At 42.4% G+C, this 16,773-nt stretch overlaps 1 protein-coding gene across 2 annotated transcripts in view; it reads left to right on the top strand.

Annotated features, from left to right (window-relative positions):
* Positions 1-16,773, top strand: part of RET (ret proto-oncogene) — an 88,054-nt gene that overhangs the window by 15,540 nt on the left and 55,741 nt on the right. The window contains exon 1 of one of the 2 annotated variants that reach the window (XM_035138104.2): positions 1,709-2,132. The exons of the other annotated variant lie outside the window; for it this stretch is intronic. Within the exon in view, the coding sequence (XP_034993995.2) occupies positions 1,976-2,132 (157 nt within the window). The 5' untranslated portion in view covers positions 1,709-1,975. Of the gene's footprint in view, positions 1-1,708; positions 2,133-16,773 lie in introns of those variants that run through there. 2 annotated transcript variants of the gene reach the window in all.

Genomic DNA, 16,773 nt, shown 5'->3' with positions numbered 1-16,773 from the left:
ACCAGCAGAAATGTTTTTTTATTAGAAAAAAAACTTTGTTCAGTTAATCATGATACAAATACACTTATTCAGCCAAATTACCTTTCAGAATCTGTCTAACTAAATCAGTGGTTTCTCTGATTCTGCAAAGGAAGATGGGTACATTATCCCTAATGGTTAGCTAATGGCATATGCATTTAGAAAACTAATTAAACATTATATTTAGCAGATATTAAAAAGTTGCTTCTGTTGCTCTAATGGGTTGTTTTTAGTTTTTATTGTCTTTCAAAAAAACAACAACATTAAGGAGAAACTTACAAAGGAGATAATAGGAAAGTACCGTAGGTGGTTTGGTTTCCAGTCCATCAAAACAGATTTCATAGAATCATAGAATTGTAGAGTTGGAAGGGACTCTGATGGTCATTTAGTCCAACTCCCTCCTATGCAGGAATCTCAACTAAACCATCCATGACCGTTGGCTATCTAGCCTTTACTTAAAAAACTTCCAATGAAGGAGAGTCCACCACCTTCAAGGGGGTCCCTTCTACTGTCGAACAGCTCTTGCCATCAGAATGTTCTTCCTGATGTTTAGTTGGAATCTCCTTTCTTGTAACTTGAAGCCATTGGTTCTAGTCCTACCCTCTAGAACAGGAGAAAACAAGTTTGCTCCTTCTTCCAGGTGATATTTGAAGATGGCTATCATATCTCTTCTCAGTTGCCTCTTATTTAGGCTAAATGTCTCCAACTCCCTCAACCATTTCTCATAAGGCTTGGTTTCCAGACTATTGATCATCTTGGTCACCCTCTTTGTACACATTCCAGCTTGAAGATTCTTCTTCAAATATGGTGCCTAGAACTGGACACAGTATTCCCGGTATGGTCTTACTAGGGCAGAATGGAGCAGTACTATGACTTTCCTTGACCTGGAGACTATACTTCTGTTGCTTGCTGCTGCAGTTCAAATTAAGTGCTTCCTTCTGGAATATCCTGGAATTAAAATGCTTACATTCGTGACTCACGTTAAGCTTGTGGTCTAGTAAGACCTCTAGATCCTTTTCACAGGTACTACTGGCAAAAAAAATTTTTTTCAGCTGGTTCTTCCTACTTGAGTGTAGAACCACACATTTGTCCCTCCTGAAATGTCATTTTCTTGGTTTTGGCCCAGTTCTTCAATCTGGGAAGGTGGTACAACTGGCTGCTCCTATTGGGCATCTCCAAGGACACTGGGCATGGGAAGTATGCACCTTTCACAGTGTTACAGCTAGAGCTAGATTGTGTGCAGGTTTTTGGGAGAGTTTGGGAACTGTTTCTGGCATGCTACATGTTTTGTGATCTACGTCTTTTGCATTCCATACCTAAGTCAAATTTTGACCAGGTCAGGCAATGGGAAATAGCTGTGGGTCAGTGGTAGAGCACATACTAGCCATGCAAAGGATCCCAGGTTCACCCCCTGGTATTTCCAGGTAGGCTTGGTAACATCTTATTATTATTTTTTAAATTTATTAAAGATTTTCTTGGTTTACAAAAGTATGTGCAATTTCTCGTAACATTTTTACAAATCAGTTTCATTTGTTGAGACATTGGGAAGAAAAAAGGGGGGGGGAATGGACCATTTGGAATAAGGCAGTTTCTTCTGTTCTGTTGTTGTTGCTGCTGCTGCTGCTGCTGTTGCTGCTGCTGCTGCTGTTGCTGCTGCTGCTAATCTTCATTGCACAAAGCTGCCCCATAACTTTCTACCAGTGAAACTGCAATGTGATGGCTGTTATAGAATGTGAATATCATTGGAACATTTGGAACTTTGCCTTTTGTGCCTTCAGGGTAGCTCCCTAAAGCACATTCCCCCCTCCCCCCAGCAAGCTCTTACTTTCTTAAGCAGGCCCTGCCCTGGGGGAGTGGGGAGTCTATTTCACAGTCTAATACATTTCGCCATTAAAGAGCTTCCTCTTTTAATTCCAGGATATTCCAGAAGGAAGCACTTAATTTGAACTGCATTGCAATGAGTAGAAAGCTAGCCTTCTGGCATCCAATGCTTCCTAATTATTTGCCCTGGGGAGAAGAGTGGATGGCAGCGGAAGTGGAAGCAGAGGCTCTGGAGAGAAAGGAAAGATGGGAATGCTCCAAATTAAATAAACCTTCCCCAGAAGAAATTGGAGGTACCACATTCTTCCTTTCCGGAGACTCCCTAAAATCTTCATTTATTTTGACTTGCAGCTGAAAGGTTTCACTGTCACCTCTTCATTGTTCTGCAGTAGAACAACAGAAAGCTGTAACCATGTGGAACAAATATTGAGAAGCAAACTGTTTAAGCACATGGTACACTTTGTCGCATGCTTGGGTTTCCAATATTTCAGGTTTTTCTAAAGCGAGACACTTGATTCCTTCCTAGCAAAGCCTGAGAAACCAGGAGAAGAGGGGATTGTTTTAGTTTTTTTGTTTTTTAATGGTGGGAAAGATTGGGAGGAAAGTCCAGCCCTGCCTTACCTTCCTGCAGTGCCTAAAACCTGAATAAAAGCATATCAACTAAAAGTTGGCAATGATGGTAGGATAGGACCTGAATAGTTCCTGGAATGCCTTCTGCTGAAGGGGATTATATACCGTATGAGGTTCAGCATATAGGCCTAAAGACATCTAGGCAGGAGGCTTCAGAGATAAGCCTAAAATGCTCCTATTTGAAGCACTCTCATACCACTTGAACAGTCATGGCCTCTGCCATAAAATCACAGGAACTGTAGTTTAAGGGTGCAGAGAACTGTTAGGAGAGCCTGCACACAGTTCCCAGCAGCCTTAACAAACTATGTTTCCCAGGATTCTTTGGGGGAAGCTATAACTGTTCAAGTGGTGTAAGAGTGCTTTAAATGTATGGTGTTGAAGTGACCCAGTAAGAATATGGGAAGCTGCCTTACACTGTGATAGTCCTTTGGTTTCTCCAAATCAGTATGATCTTTGCTTACTGGTGGTGGCTTTCGAGGATTTGGGACCAATCTAGGATCATTGAGCTATGGGCTGCCTCAAGCCCAACCTCCCAGCAACTTTGCTCCTTTTTTGCTGCTGTGCTGCGCAAAGCCAAGGTTTGGCTTCGGAGGTTATCTTAACCTGGACGCAGACAAACTGCTTTTCATTCCAGTTCATATATTCACTCCAGTTTTCCTAGTTCATTATAGTTTTTCTGAACATTTCCATACGCTGACTATCTGATACTTCTGAATGCCCAACTTTATGAATGCCCTGTGCTGCGAGTCATCTTTATATCCCCCGTGGCATCCACATTTGGATCTTATTTTAATTTTTCTGGAAATACAAATATAGTTCTATTACAGTACCTGATACACCGGCAGTTAATAAGCCAGTTGCCAGATATGTTCGGAAAACAAGTCGGGAATGGGCAGTAGGGACTAGGCGAGCAGAAAAGAGACCATAATCCTCCTTGAGTGTTGCTAATCATGAGGTTCATTTTGCATTATTACGGAATCCCAACTGTTGAGGGAACTCGTCCAGTGGCTTATTTGACAGGAAAAGTGGTGATGGAGTAAATGTTCCTCAGTGATTTGCCAGATACTGGAGTCGGGGAAAGAGGGAAAGCAAGAAAGAAATGTAAGGTGAGAAACTGGCAGTGTCTTTGGTTGAGTCAGGTGATGCTCTTTCAGATAGAAGCATTTTTGGAGTGAGTTCAGTTTGAACTCTCATCACCACATATTAAATGGTTCTGTGCTTAGTTATGCAAAAGGCCTCATGGTATATTTTTCATTTTCCACCTCTCCCAGATTTTTTGAAAGCTCTGATTGCATTTTGCAGTTATAAGCAGCAAAATCTGGTATCCTGAACTGCCTTCCATCCTGTACACTTTCAAGTTTACCAGCTTAACGGAGAACATTCCATGTTGGCTTGTCTGCTGGGAAACCTTGTGTATTGTATAGTAGGGATGGGGAACCTGTGGCCTTTCAAATGCTGCTGAGCTATAACTCCCATCATCCCCGACCCATTGACTACACTGACTGGTTCCCAACAACTAATTTGTCATTCAGGGATTTGTGTTATTTTAATGGGCTTTTTCTATGTGCTTCATTGCAAACCCTCCCCCCTTATGAAAAGTGCAATAGATCAATCATATAAATAAATAAATCTGGAGGGCTATAGATTTTCCAAGCTTGTAGTAGATTCTGGGTCACGTTCCAAGATGGAACAGTAAATTCTCATGGAGAGCTAGCTAGGCTTATTAGCAATCTAATGCTCCCATACAGCTGCTCATTTGCACGGAAAAGGTCATCAGTGGTGGGCAAATTCTTTTCAGGAAATTTGCCATCACCACTACCTCAGCAAGCTTCTAAGGAAACTCAGGATTCACCAGAACACAGTTGGAAAGATACTGTGATGTTGTGTGGTTTTCAGAAGGCAGCCCCTCTCCGCCGCCCAAGATTCAGTAAAACTACTAATTTGCTCCAATTACTATGTTTTGGTATACTGGCTTTCCACAAATGGTGGTTTTAACACAACAAGAATGGATGCTTTTAGATCTCCTTCCATTTCATGCAAAGAGAACGGGGAAGCACACAAGTCCAAGGCTCTTGCTGGCTTGTTCATGTAATAACAACCCATAGTTCGTTGTTACATCTGAACCTGGCCCAGAAAATCCTGCCCATTTTAAAAACGTATAATTCTGCAGAACTTTGGGGAAGGTGCAAAATCACATGCCTTGACAACCAACATTTTAAACTTTGCATGGCTCAAAAGCTTTCCTCTGACTCTTGCTGTTGTTTGAGGAATAAAACTGTGTGTGTTCCCGTGGAGGGGAAAAGACTCCAAGCATAATATTGTACATTATCAAACCCCAATTTTGTTTAAAATCTGCTATGTTCCCTAGAGCATTGTGTACTTGCTTTACCTGGTGTGTGTGCTTTTTACCAACCCCTCTCCCGGAGGTTGCACATTATCCTGTTACTTAGTTAAGAGGGGCAACTTGCCTTGTGTGGCGACAGTTTGGGAAGAGGCATAAATAAGACAGTTAATTGAAAGCAGATTCCCACTGTCTACCTCTAAAGCCCACCCAGCCCATTAAAGCTCTCATGAATGAATCACTTTTGCAAAGAGAACTCTTCGCTCTTCTTCTGCCTCACTAAACTCTTGCCTGGGAGAGGTAGAAGCTCTTGAATTTGGTGACATTGATTACTAGGGAATAAACAACATGTTAAAGTAGAGTGTAGCGTTCAGAAGCCAGAAGGACATGGAGATTTAGCTCTTTGAACCTGCTTTGTTTCAATGAGTGGGTACGGTTGGTAATTGATACAGTGATAAGAAAAGGTCTTGACTGCATTACCTGGTGTCAACTTCCGCTGCGCCCTGAACGGAGACCGCAGACTGTATTTCATTTGAAGTGTGCTCATGCAAGAACAATAGATCACAGATTTAAGATGGGGCCCGGTACTAAAGCAAGAGAGCCAGGTGGAGCAGCGTGAGAGGTAAATACCCTTTTGTTTGCCTTCTAAGAAAGGATAATCGGGGCAGCTGCTGCTGGAAAAGGATTATTTATAGCAATAGCAGGTTAGGCAAATCAAGGGCAAAACTTTGCACTGTTGTGTTTTGTAATTTTTGAGTTACATCTTTGGGAGGGAATATTACAAATACCAAATAGACTTAAGCATTAGCAAGTCATTTTAAGAAGGGGATTTTTTTAAAAAAATACCAGCATTTTGTCTGTAAGTTAAGCTGTTCCAGTTATCCATTGGTTTTGAGTTCACGCGTGTGTGTTAAGATTGTGCAGTTCTCTTTCACTTGGTTCATTCTTAAGTCAGCCTGGATAGCTCAGTTGGTTTGAGTGTGGTGCTGATAATGCCAAGGTTTCAGGTTTGATCCCTGTATGTATGGGATGGCTGCATGTTCCTGCATGGCAGAGGGTTGGACTAGATGATCCTCAGGGTCCCTTCCAACTCCACAATTCTTTGTTTCTATGTTTACAACATTACGCCCATGTGCCACATTTTGATTAGATAGGGAAGGACCATAGCTCAGCGGTAGAGCATCTGTTTTGCATGCAGAAGATTCCAGGTTCAATCCCTAGCTTTTTCTTCTTTGGCAATCACTCATAGCCGAGTAAGATTGTCTTCCATGAACACGGTCTTCACAGTGAGTTCGTAAGTGACTGTGGAGGCAAAACTTTTGCATCATAGTAAAATCTATGATGCATAAATATAGCTTCACTACAGTCCTTGAAAGTTGTTCAGACTGGCTAAGTGTGAGTCCATGTACAGAAACCCCCTGCAGGGGCAAATCTTGCTCAGCAGTGGATTAATATGTCTAGTTAACAAGAATAAGCTTGAAATAATAGTACTGAAAATTCAAACATGAATGAAAGAACATAGCATGGAGAGGAACAAGCTACCCTACCTCTGAAATAATTGACCACCATGAACACTAGGTTAAAGGATGTGCTACAGTAGGCTTTCATGATCAACATCAATAAAACATCTAAAAATAACTACACAGATATAGTCTAAGTTGATTAGCAGTAATTGCCCTGAGTCAGTGTAGTCACTGATGGGTGATGTCATGTGTAATATTCTCTTAAAGTGATTTTAGCAGACGTAGCCTTTTGAAGAGCTCTTATAGTTGGCATAAATATCCTCCTGGTTCCAAGCTGGATGCCAACAGTCAATGATATGTCTAAATATGACATAATATGGTATTAGATTATATCTTTGTGCTTTTCTTGTTATACGTTGCCAAAGAAAAATGACAGCATCTGTCTTTTTTAATGCAAAAAGAGAGCCATTAAAATCTTTCAGAAGCAGAACATGGTAGCAGGTAGTCATGTAAGAACAATGAACGTGAGCTTTCAAATATTTAGGATCTGGTATCCTCTTGGTCACAACATAAGCATTTGACTTTTCTACAAAGTCTGGAGATGATAACAGTGGAGAGGTTCTTATCCTATGCTCATGAATTGAGGCAGAACTTATGTGGACATAGGAGAGGACATAGTTGGCCTGCTCTATAAAATTGGTTAAAATGTAGTAGTAGTATAGGACTCTCCCCAAATATATATATAACCTATTGCATTGCTATGAGGAACAAAAGGTACTCCTCTTCAGACTGGGCCTATAGTATTTTTCTCAGTCCTGGTCAATCCAGAAGCTTCCTTTTGTTGTTGTTTAGTCATTTAGTTGTGTCCGATTCTTCGTGACCCCATGGACCAGATCACGCCAGGCACTCCTGTCTTCCACTACCTCTCGCAGTTTGGTCAGACTCGTGTTGGCGGCTTCGAGAATACTGTCCAACCATCTCGTCCTCTGTCGTCCCCTTCTCCTTGTGCCTTCATGAGGTGGCCAAAGTATTGGAGCCTCAGCTTCAGGATCTGTCCTTCCAGTGAGCACTCAGGGCTGATTTCCTTAAGAATGGATAGGTTTGATCTTCTTGCAGTCCATGGGACTCTCAAGAGTCTCCTCCAGCACCATAATTCAAAAGCATCAATTCTTCGGTGATCAGCCGTCTTTATGGTCCAGCTCTCACTTCCATACATCATTACTGGGAAAACCATAGCTTTAACTATACGGACCTTTGTTGGCAAGGTAATGCCTCTGCTTTTTAAGATGCTGTCTAGGTTTGTCATTGCTTTTCTCCCAAGAAGCAGGCGTCTTTTAATTTTGTGACTGCTGTCACCATCTGCAGTGATCATGGAACCCAAGAAAGTAAAATCTCTCACTGCCTCAATTTCTTCCCCTTCTATTTGCCAGGAGGTGATGGGACCAGTGGCCATGATCTTGGTTTTTTTGATGTTGAGCTTCAGACCATATTTTGTGCTCTCCTTTTTCACCCTCATTAAAAGGTTCTTTAATTCCTCCTCACTTTCTGCCATCAAGCTTGTGTCATCAGCATATCTGAGGTTGTTGATATTTCTTCCGGCAATCTTAATTCCGGCTTGGGATTCATCCAGTCCAGCCTTTCGTATGATGAAATCTGCATATAAGTTAAGTAAGCAGGGAGACAATATACAGCCTTGTCGTACTCCTTTCCCAATTTTTAACCAATCAGTTGTTCCATATCCAGTTCTAACTGTAGCTTCTTGTCCCACATAGAGATTTCTCAGGAGACAGATGAGATGATCAGGCACTCCCATTTCTTGAGCCAGACATCTTGGAGAGTGAAGTCAAATGGGCCTTAGAAATCACTGCTAATAACAAGGCCAGTGGAAGTGATGATATTCCAGCTGAACTATTTAAAATTTTAAAAGTTGATTCTGTTAAGGTGCTACACCCAATATGCCAGCAAGTTTGGAAAACTCAGCAATGGCCAGAGGATTGGAGAAGATCAATCTACATCCCAATCCCAAAGAAGGGCAGTGCCAAAGAATGCTCCAACTACCGCACAATTGCGCTCATTTCACACGCTAGCAAGGTTATGCTTAAAATTCTACAAGGCAGGCTTAGGCAGTATGTGGACCGAGAACTCCCAGAAGTGCAAGCTGGATTTCGAAGGGGCAGAGGAACCAGAGACCAAATTGCAAACATGCGCTGGATTGTGGAGAAAGCTAGAGTTCCAGAAAAATATCTACTTCTGCTTCATTGACTACGCAAAAGCATTTGACCACAGCAAACTATGGCAAGTTCTTAAAGAAGCTTCCTACTGCTTGCCAAATGCAGGAACTAATGTTGGGCACCCACCTCCATTCTATGCCTGAAAAAGATTCTGAGGCCAACATAATAGCTCAGTTGGTTAGAGCATGGTTGCAGGTTTGATCCCCTTACGGGACAGCTGCATATTCCTGCATTGCAGGGGGTTGGACAGATGATCCTCAGGGTCTCTTCTAACTCTAAAATTCAACCTGGTATGCTGGCCTGCCACTTCCTTCAGTACAACATCACAGATACCACACTGGACTTGAGGTTGGGGAAGAGCTGCTAGCAGCTGTTGTCCCTCTTGTTAATGGATGCATGCCAGGTTCCCCTATCTTCTTGTGGTCATAGTGAGCATGGGGAACCATTCCCATCCTCGACACAATAGCAATGCCAGGATCATACAAGCTGCCCACATTAAGCGAAAAGTATATTTTGTGTTTACAATCTCTTAGCAGTTAAATAAGTATGTAATTTAACTCTGGCTCTAGTTTTTCAAATGTCTCTTCCAAGTCCCGATTCATTAGCTTTGCACTTCACCTCCCTTCTCCAGTTATGAGTAATATCAGTCTTTCCCTCTACATTATGAACCAAAAGTTGCACATTTGATTTGGAGGCAGCATCCTCCAGCAAAAGCAACTTTTTAAGAAATAAAATGGAGTGGAAAATGAATGAATGTTTGTTAGTTGGAAATACTTTTTTTCCTTTTATCTTTCGTTCCTTATCACAGTCTTCTTCCAGAAGGCAAAGAACCTCAAACCCCCCCCCCCCCAGTCCCCTTAACTGTCAATCCAATCAATTGGGATTTGTCCCCCATCAATAATTAACAAAAGCTTTAAATCAATTAAGCTTTGCTTTACTAGTTGTAATACTTAATGTTTAACAAGTAACTGTAATCCTCTTTCACGGTTGAAGCTTTTGACTTTGTAGAATGTAAACATGATGTCTGGATAAGTTAAACAATGGCCAGGATCCAACCTACTCTCTCCAGTGTTTTGAGTGGAAAGTGTTTCCATTCAAGTGGAAGGGGTTTTATTTCCTGCTGGTGAGAGTCCATTGGGCATCATAGGATGTGGCTTCAGAAGCGTTGTGGTAGGGGTGGCTTTGTGGGGCAGCAGAGGATGCTGTTAGAAGGGGGTGCTGAAAGGAGATCATCATTCATGGCACTTTAGACCCCACACATAGCTTGCGGTTTCACAAGAAAACAGAGCAGAAGCCATATTTAGTTGATGTGCTATGTCTCAATGTCAGGGTAATATGAGCCATTTGCCAGCCAGTGCTGGTTGGCAACACTAAACTCAGCTAACAGAGAGAGGGCCGCCCCTTGGAATGGTTGTAACAGTCCTGGTAGATACAGTGATGCTGGCAGGTCCCTTTTCTTCCTAGTGCCATTTGTCACTTCCAGTTACTGAGAAAGGGGGGGATGAGGCAGTGGAGAGTTTGGTGTGGACGCAATGCCAGGAGCTTTGGGTTGGTTCTGCCACTGCACAGGCACCAAGCTCCCTGCTTCCTTCTGTGTCCCAAGTAAGGATGCAGGCAGGAGGGAGCTGCCTGAGGGCAGAATGAAGTTGTTGTTGGGGCAGTGCCCCATTTGCCCCCATTGACTAGCTTCCCCTGGTACCTTCTCAGCACTGAGTAATCAAAACCAGCCGATAGGCATCCAGGAGGAGGAGAAAGGCTTTCAAGTCAGCGAATGTGTCTCATTGGTATCCTTGAAATCCTACACCTCTTAAATTAGAAATGAAATCCTTCAGGATTGTCACAAATAACTGGCAATTGCCAGATAGCCATTTAAAAGGTTACCATGTGCACATGTAACCTTGTGGGGGAGTCATTTCTACCTTTCATCCTGTTAAACTAGGGAATTACTTTATTGAGCAGGCACCCCAAAACTTAGGCCCTCCAGATGTTTTGGCCTACAATTCCCATCATCCCTGATCACCGGTCCTCTTAGCTAGGGATCATGGGAGCTGTAGGCCAAAACATCTGGAGGGCCGCAGTTTGGGGATGCCTGTTATTGAGCCTTGGTAACAATGGTGGTTTTACCACGTGATTAGAGGTTCCAGGCAGCCATCTATCTCACCATGTGGATACAATTACCGTACCATGTGCTAAGCTTTAAAGTTACAACTGCTTGGCCTGCAAGCATTTATTTTTACAGCTCAAGGTAAAAAAACCTTTTTTTAGAGGAGGGAGGTTTTGAGCAATTTTACTTTGGGATTTTCTCCAGTAATGAAGCCTCTGTGGAGAAAAGGAAGTCCAGCAAGTTTATTCTCTATCTCTGAATATAGCTGCTTCATCTCTGGTGACACCATAATTAGAAACTGTACATCCTTCCTACACGATCTGAAGCGTATTTCTCCCCACTGTGTCAGCATTATATTTTAGCGTTGTGGTCAAGAGCTAATCTAATTGACCATAAAGGTATTTTTAAACTAAAGTTCCCTTAAGCCAGTAAGTTCAGAAACTCTTTTGACTTGTGGCCTTCTTCTAAAAGTCAGTTTACCTTTTGGAACTCCATCCCCACTGAGTTTTTTTTTTTTAAAAAAAGAGTGAGAGTGGCCTGGGATATGCTCTATCCATTGTTGGTCTCCAACTCCCCTCTGTTGAAGTTTTATTTTTTACAATCAAGTGGTCTATAAGTTTTATGAGCTATATAAGAATAAATGGACTAGAAGAGAAGCCATGGGAAAATACTAAAATAATATTTAGTGATGGGGTATTGGAGATTGGAAATTGAATGTCATGGTTCTAAAACCCCTGAGCCTGTTTCAACCCAAGTCCATAATAACCTGAATTTGTTCCTCCCCCCCCTTGAAACATGGTTGTTTTGGCCCCCTCACCTTCCCCATCTGTGAGTTGTCCTGATTACCCACTTCTCCTAACTTAAACAAGCAAAATGGGTATCAGGCAGGATTTGAGGAGCTATAAACATCAGAATTTAGTTCTGGATGCTGCCACAACTATAAGCAACAGCATCTACTGGACAGTGGGAAACATAGAAGCAGGGCTGGGTGATACCTGGTTTTCAACACCACGATGTATCACCAGGGGCGAGGAAGGACTTTAGCTAATTTCCAATGTTTACCTTCCTCCAGGAGGTTTGTCCCTTGAACTTCGCTCTAGATGGGAAATACTAGAAGACCATCTATTATCATGCCACGTCAAGTATCCCAATACTCAATCCTTAATTGGAGGGGATTTTAATGCCCGTACCAAGCCAACTGGGAAACCTTGACTAAAGCCAAATGGTTGCCCCATGTCTTGACAACGATGAACTGGAACACACCATAGGGAGAACCTCTAAAGACTCCAGAGTAAACAAGGCTGGAGTGCTTCTCTATCAAATTGCCATCCATCTAAATCTAGTCCCCTGGAACGGCAGATGCCCCCCCCCCAGATGTACCGGGGGAGTACACCCATCTACGCATAAAATCCAACAGCATATTAGATTATCTCTTGATTTTGAGGGATTTGTTCCTGAATGTCTCTTCCTTTAAGGTCGACAATATACAACCTAGCGATCACCTCCCCTTAGTAGCCACACTCTCTCTGGATTGGCATTCGGTCGAGCACAGACATCCAATCTGAATAGATTCCAATGTTCTGACTAGAGTGAGAGGAATAAATTGGTCTAAGGTCCAAGTCCAATTGTACTTGGACTTTTATCAAAAAGAAATTAGTGTGCAGCTAACTGATACAACTTCTGATTCCCATGACCCCAATGTACTATTGGGGCTGTTTAATCATTTTATGGTGGATCTTACTGCCTTCTTTACAATACCTCCCCAAGCGGTAAATCACAGCCAGTATAACTCTGGTGCTCCTTGGTACGATTCTCAGTGTAAACAAGCTAGAACCCTTTTGTGCTCAATTTACAATGAGTACAAGGTCTCAGGTGCTACCAACCTGCCAATTACATATTTTCAAGCCAAAGCGGCCTATAAACATGCCCAAAGGCTAAACGCACCTGGCAATCAAATCGCTAGCAGCCTTTAATTGCAGCATCCAAATCGCATAGGTCTTTGTTTTGCCATCTACCCATTTGGCCACCTACCTACCTAGGGTCAATAAAAGACTTGATATGTCAACTGAAAGTGGGTAAGGCTCCCGGGCCCGATTTGGTCCCAGCGGAGGCCATTAAGTCACATCCTGAGTGGTGGGCTGGAAGTCTGGCCAAAGTTTTCGATGCTATAAACGCCACAGGTCTCATTCCCAAGTCGTGGAAGGAGGCTATTATTATCCCAATTCACAAAAAAGGATCCACCGCTAACCCCGGGAACCATTGTACCATCAGTCTACTTTCAATCCTAGGGAAAATCTATGCCCACTTTCTGCTTTCCAAATTGACCCAGTGGTCGGAAGAGTCCAACTTAATTGGTCACGAACAAGCAGGTTTTAGACCCAATCGCTCCACAACGGACCACGCTATTATTCTTTACCATCTTGCACTGAAGTACTCTACCGGTACCCCTAGTTGGGGCCATCTATGTGCTGCTTTTATTGACTTTTTTGTGCTGCCTTTTTTGACAGCACCCCCAGAAAACACCTTATGGGTGAAACTCGCTACCTGGGGCATTGACAGAAGAATACTATGGCTTATGATTCAATTGCATGAGGGATCAGTTGCCAGAGTGAGACTAACTCCAGCAGGTGAACTCACGAATTCGGTGCCTGTAAATAAGGGAGTCCGCCAAGGCTGTATACTAGCTCCCTATCTCTTTAATTTGTGTATAAGTGATATGAGAAAACCTCTAATCAAGTCGCTTGTCAATATTCACGCCACGCCCCCCCCGCCTTGCGGATTATCGCTGCCCACTGCTTCTGTATGCAGACGACGCAGTAATTCTTTCCTATTCTCGAGTTGGCCTAAATAGAGCACTGAAGATCTTTGTTTCCTATTGTCAAACCAATCAGTTAACCATCAACCATTCTAAATCCAAAATAATGATTTTCTCCAGAAGCCGAAAACAATACAAGTGGAAGCTCGATGGAGCAACAGTGGAACAAGTTTCCAAATTCCAATATTTAGGCATATTTTTTCAACCAAACGAGATGGAAAGCACAAAATCAATATCTCCTCAAGAAGGCTAAAACTGTGTCCCACACGCTTCTCCAGTTTTATTTCACAGATGGGGCTCTGCATGTGCCTTCGGGGTTGAAGGTGTTTAATGCGAGAATAGCTGCCATACTCGCTTATGCTGCACCACTTTGGGCTGCCTTGGCAAATTTTTCCCCTCTTGAGACCCTCCAAAATCAGTTCTTACGCCGCCTGTCGAAACTTCCCTCATGTGTGAGCAATGTGGCTATATGTCTGGAACTGGAGATCCCCTCGCTAGAGACACTTCTGTGAAAATGGGCTTTCAACTACAGGCTAACACTCTGGCACAGATTACCTGATTATTATCTAGCCCAATGTTTATGTCATGACGAATTCACCAGTCCCTGGGCCAGCAAGATCCATGCCAAGCTTTTGCTTTTTGGAATCTCCCCCCTAGAAGCTTTAAATTTTGATCTTACCACAGCTAAAAAAATTATTAATCAGGGATTGGATGATAGAGTTGCAACATAATCTTATGTTAGACGGGGGGGTATGTTCACCTCTGCATATGGGCGTTACTCCTGCAAATCATGTCCCAGCTTATTTATCATCCTTCTCTACCGTGTTTCTCCGAAAACAAGACACCGTCTTATATTTATTTTTTCTCAAAAAAAACCCCACAAAAACACTATGGCTCATTTTCAGGGGATGTCTTATTTTTAATTAAGTATGGTACAGTTTAACCTACAAGGTTAAACTGCCTATCACTATGGCTTATTTTCGGGGTATGGCTTATATTCCTTGAATGCTTAAAAATCCTGCTATGGCTTATTTTATGGCTACGTCTTATTTTCGGAGAAACAGGGTATTGCCAGCCATCGCTTTGCGTTTATTAAAGTGCGGTTCAATGTTTTCCCCTCCAACGTCCTTCTTCACAGATTCTCTAAGGGCCGAGTCTCGGTTTTATGTTCCTGTGATAACCAGTCGACGGAATCCCTTCAGCACATAGTGTTTACATGCCCTCTGTATAGTGCTGTCCGAAAAAACCTATTGAGTCCATTAGTCCAAAAATTCTCTAGACTTACAGTAGAGACTCATCTCGCCCTATTATTGCAAGATACTGATTCGTTCGTAACCTTGCAAGTGGCAAGATTTTTAACTTCTGTTCTGTCCTATAAGAGGCGAAATGGATTGTTACATGAATCCTGAAAGCTTTTACCATATCATTTTCCTAATTTTATATTATCTGTAATTATTATATTTTTAGTTCTATATTTATTTTATTAATTGTAAAGCAAGTATGTCTCGCTGTGTCTGTTTTTATGTGTATATGAGCTTAAAGCTGAAATAAATCATTCATTCATTGTGGAGAAAGCCTTGTCTCCCACTGTCCTGCCTTGTCTGCGGTTGGGTTAGATCAGGCATCCCCAAACTTCGGCCCTCCAGATGTTTTGGACTACAATTCCCATCATCCCTGACCACTGGTCCTCTTAGCTAGGGATCATGGGAGTTGTAGGCCAAAACATCTGGAGGGCCGCAGTTTGGGGATGCCTGGGTTAGAGGGTGATTTAAATATGTGTCCCATGTCTGGGTCAGCGTTTGAAATTCTCCAGACGCCAGGTGCATTTTACACCTGGCTATCGGCCACATGCGACCAAGTGAAGATGCCCAGGCATCTGGATGGCGCCTGATGTCTCCACCATCTGGAGGTGCATGCCTGGGGATCCTTGGATCATTCCGCATTTCACATACTAACAACACATCCTGTAGAATTCTGTCCATTATATTTTATCAGCACAATATGAATGAATTTGAGGAACCAAAAAGACGTATTGAAAAATGCGACTTTTGAGCTGTCTGGCCCAAAAATGGCAACTAGGCATTCCGTTTGGGTGACTGTAACCCTGGTTTAAAGAGCCACTTAGTGCCTAGCTTATATATTTGACTTTCTAACACTGGTTTCAGTTGCCGTGTGGCAACCCCAATTCCCTTTGGAGCCATGTGGGGGACCCTCTGAGTGTTTGCTATTGCTATTGCTATTGCTGTAGAAGTGCTAAGCTTTAGATCAGCGGCTTGGAACAGTGATCAATATGATAGCCACTTCATTTGAATGCCTTCCTGACAGGAGATAGACTTTCTTAATTGTTATAAGTGCCAATACAGTTGAGAGTCTGTTGGTATTCATCCAACTTCCATGTGAGTGTTGGCTGTGTCCTAGACTAAGCTTGAGTCCCTACCCACTTTTCAAGGTCTTCAGGTTACCAGTAAATTATATCTATACACTTGGCAATTTCTTTGCAAAATCTTGCAACTAATTGAAATGCCCTATATCAAACAGCAGACCATCAAAATAATTGCAGAAAAAAAGGGGGGAAGGCTTCAATTTAAACTTTGAGGACAAAAGCCTTGATGTAGGGGAAATCAGACAAGGTCCCTCCCCCGCCCCTGCTTATATGGAAGCTTGCCAAAGGTTGCATTTATGTTCATTGAAACTTTAATTCCAAAAACCAGCACTTAAATGCTAATAGGAACAGGGTTTAGAAGCTCAACTGCCCTTTCTCTCTCTTTCTCTTTCTCTTTCTCTTTCTCTCTCTCTCTCTCTCTCTCACACACACACACACCACACACACCACACAAATGTAAGTTAATTCACCACTCCCAAATCTTGAAATTTGGCATGTGTATTTCTAGTTTGCTGGCTTTTCTTTACAGCTCACAAGGGAGAGAGGAACCTTCCCCTTACTCCTTCCAGTATGTCAGTAGGCAAAGTAGCTACAAATAATTTGTGGGAAAATACTGTTTGTGTGTCTTTCTGTTGGAATTTTAAATAGGGCTAAGCTGAAATGGCCTATGTTTTAATTTACTTTGTTTTCACACAGATTAGAAAATATCTCCCTTTTCCAGCAATTTTTCTATCTGTTTTACTGGTGGTTCAGAAGGCTCAGTTATTGGTTGGTATGGTCGCCATAGTTCTTTGTACTGCAGTGATGACTTCACAGTTAGCTCAAAGGAAAGTACAAAATAAAAAAAGGAAGAGGTGAGAGAAATGGGCATGAAGGGACAGCTAACCACTGGCCCTGCTAGCTAGGGATCATGGGAGTTGTAGTTCCAAAACATCTGGAGATCCAAGGTTGCCTATGCCTGTGCTAG

Source organism: Zootoca vivipara, chromosome 5 (assembly GCF_963506605.1).
Source record: "Zootoca vivipara chromosome 5, rZooViv1.1, whole genome shotgun sequence".
Lineage (NCBI taxonomy): Eukaryota > Metazoa > Chordata > Lepidosauria > Squamata > Lacertidae > Zootoca > Zootoca vivipara.
The sequence above is the reverse complement of the archived record's forward strand: the minus strand, read 5'-3'. Positions and strand labels throughout refer to the sequence as shown.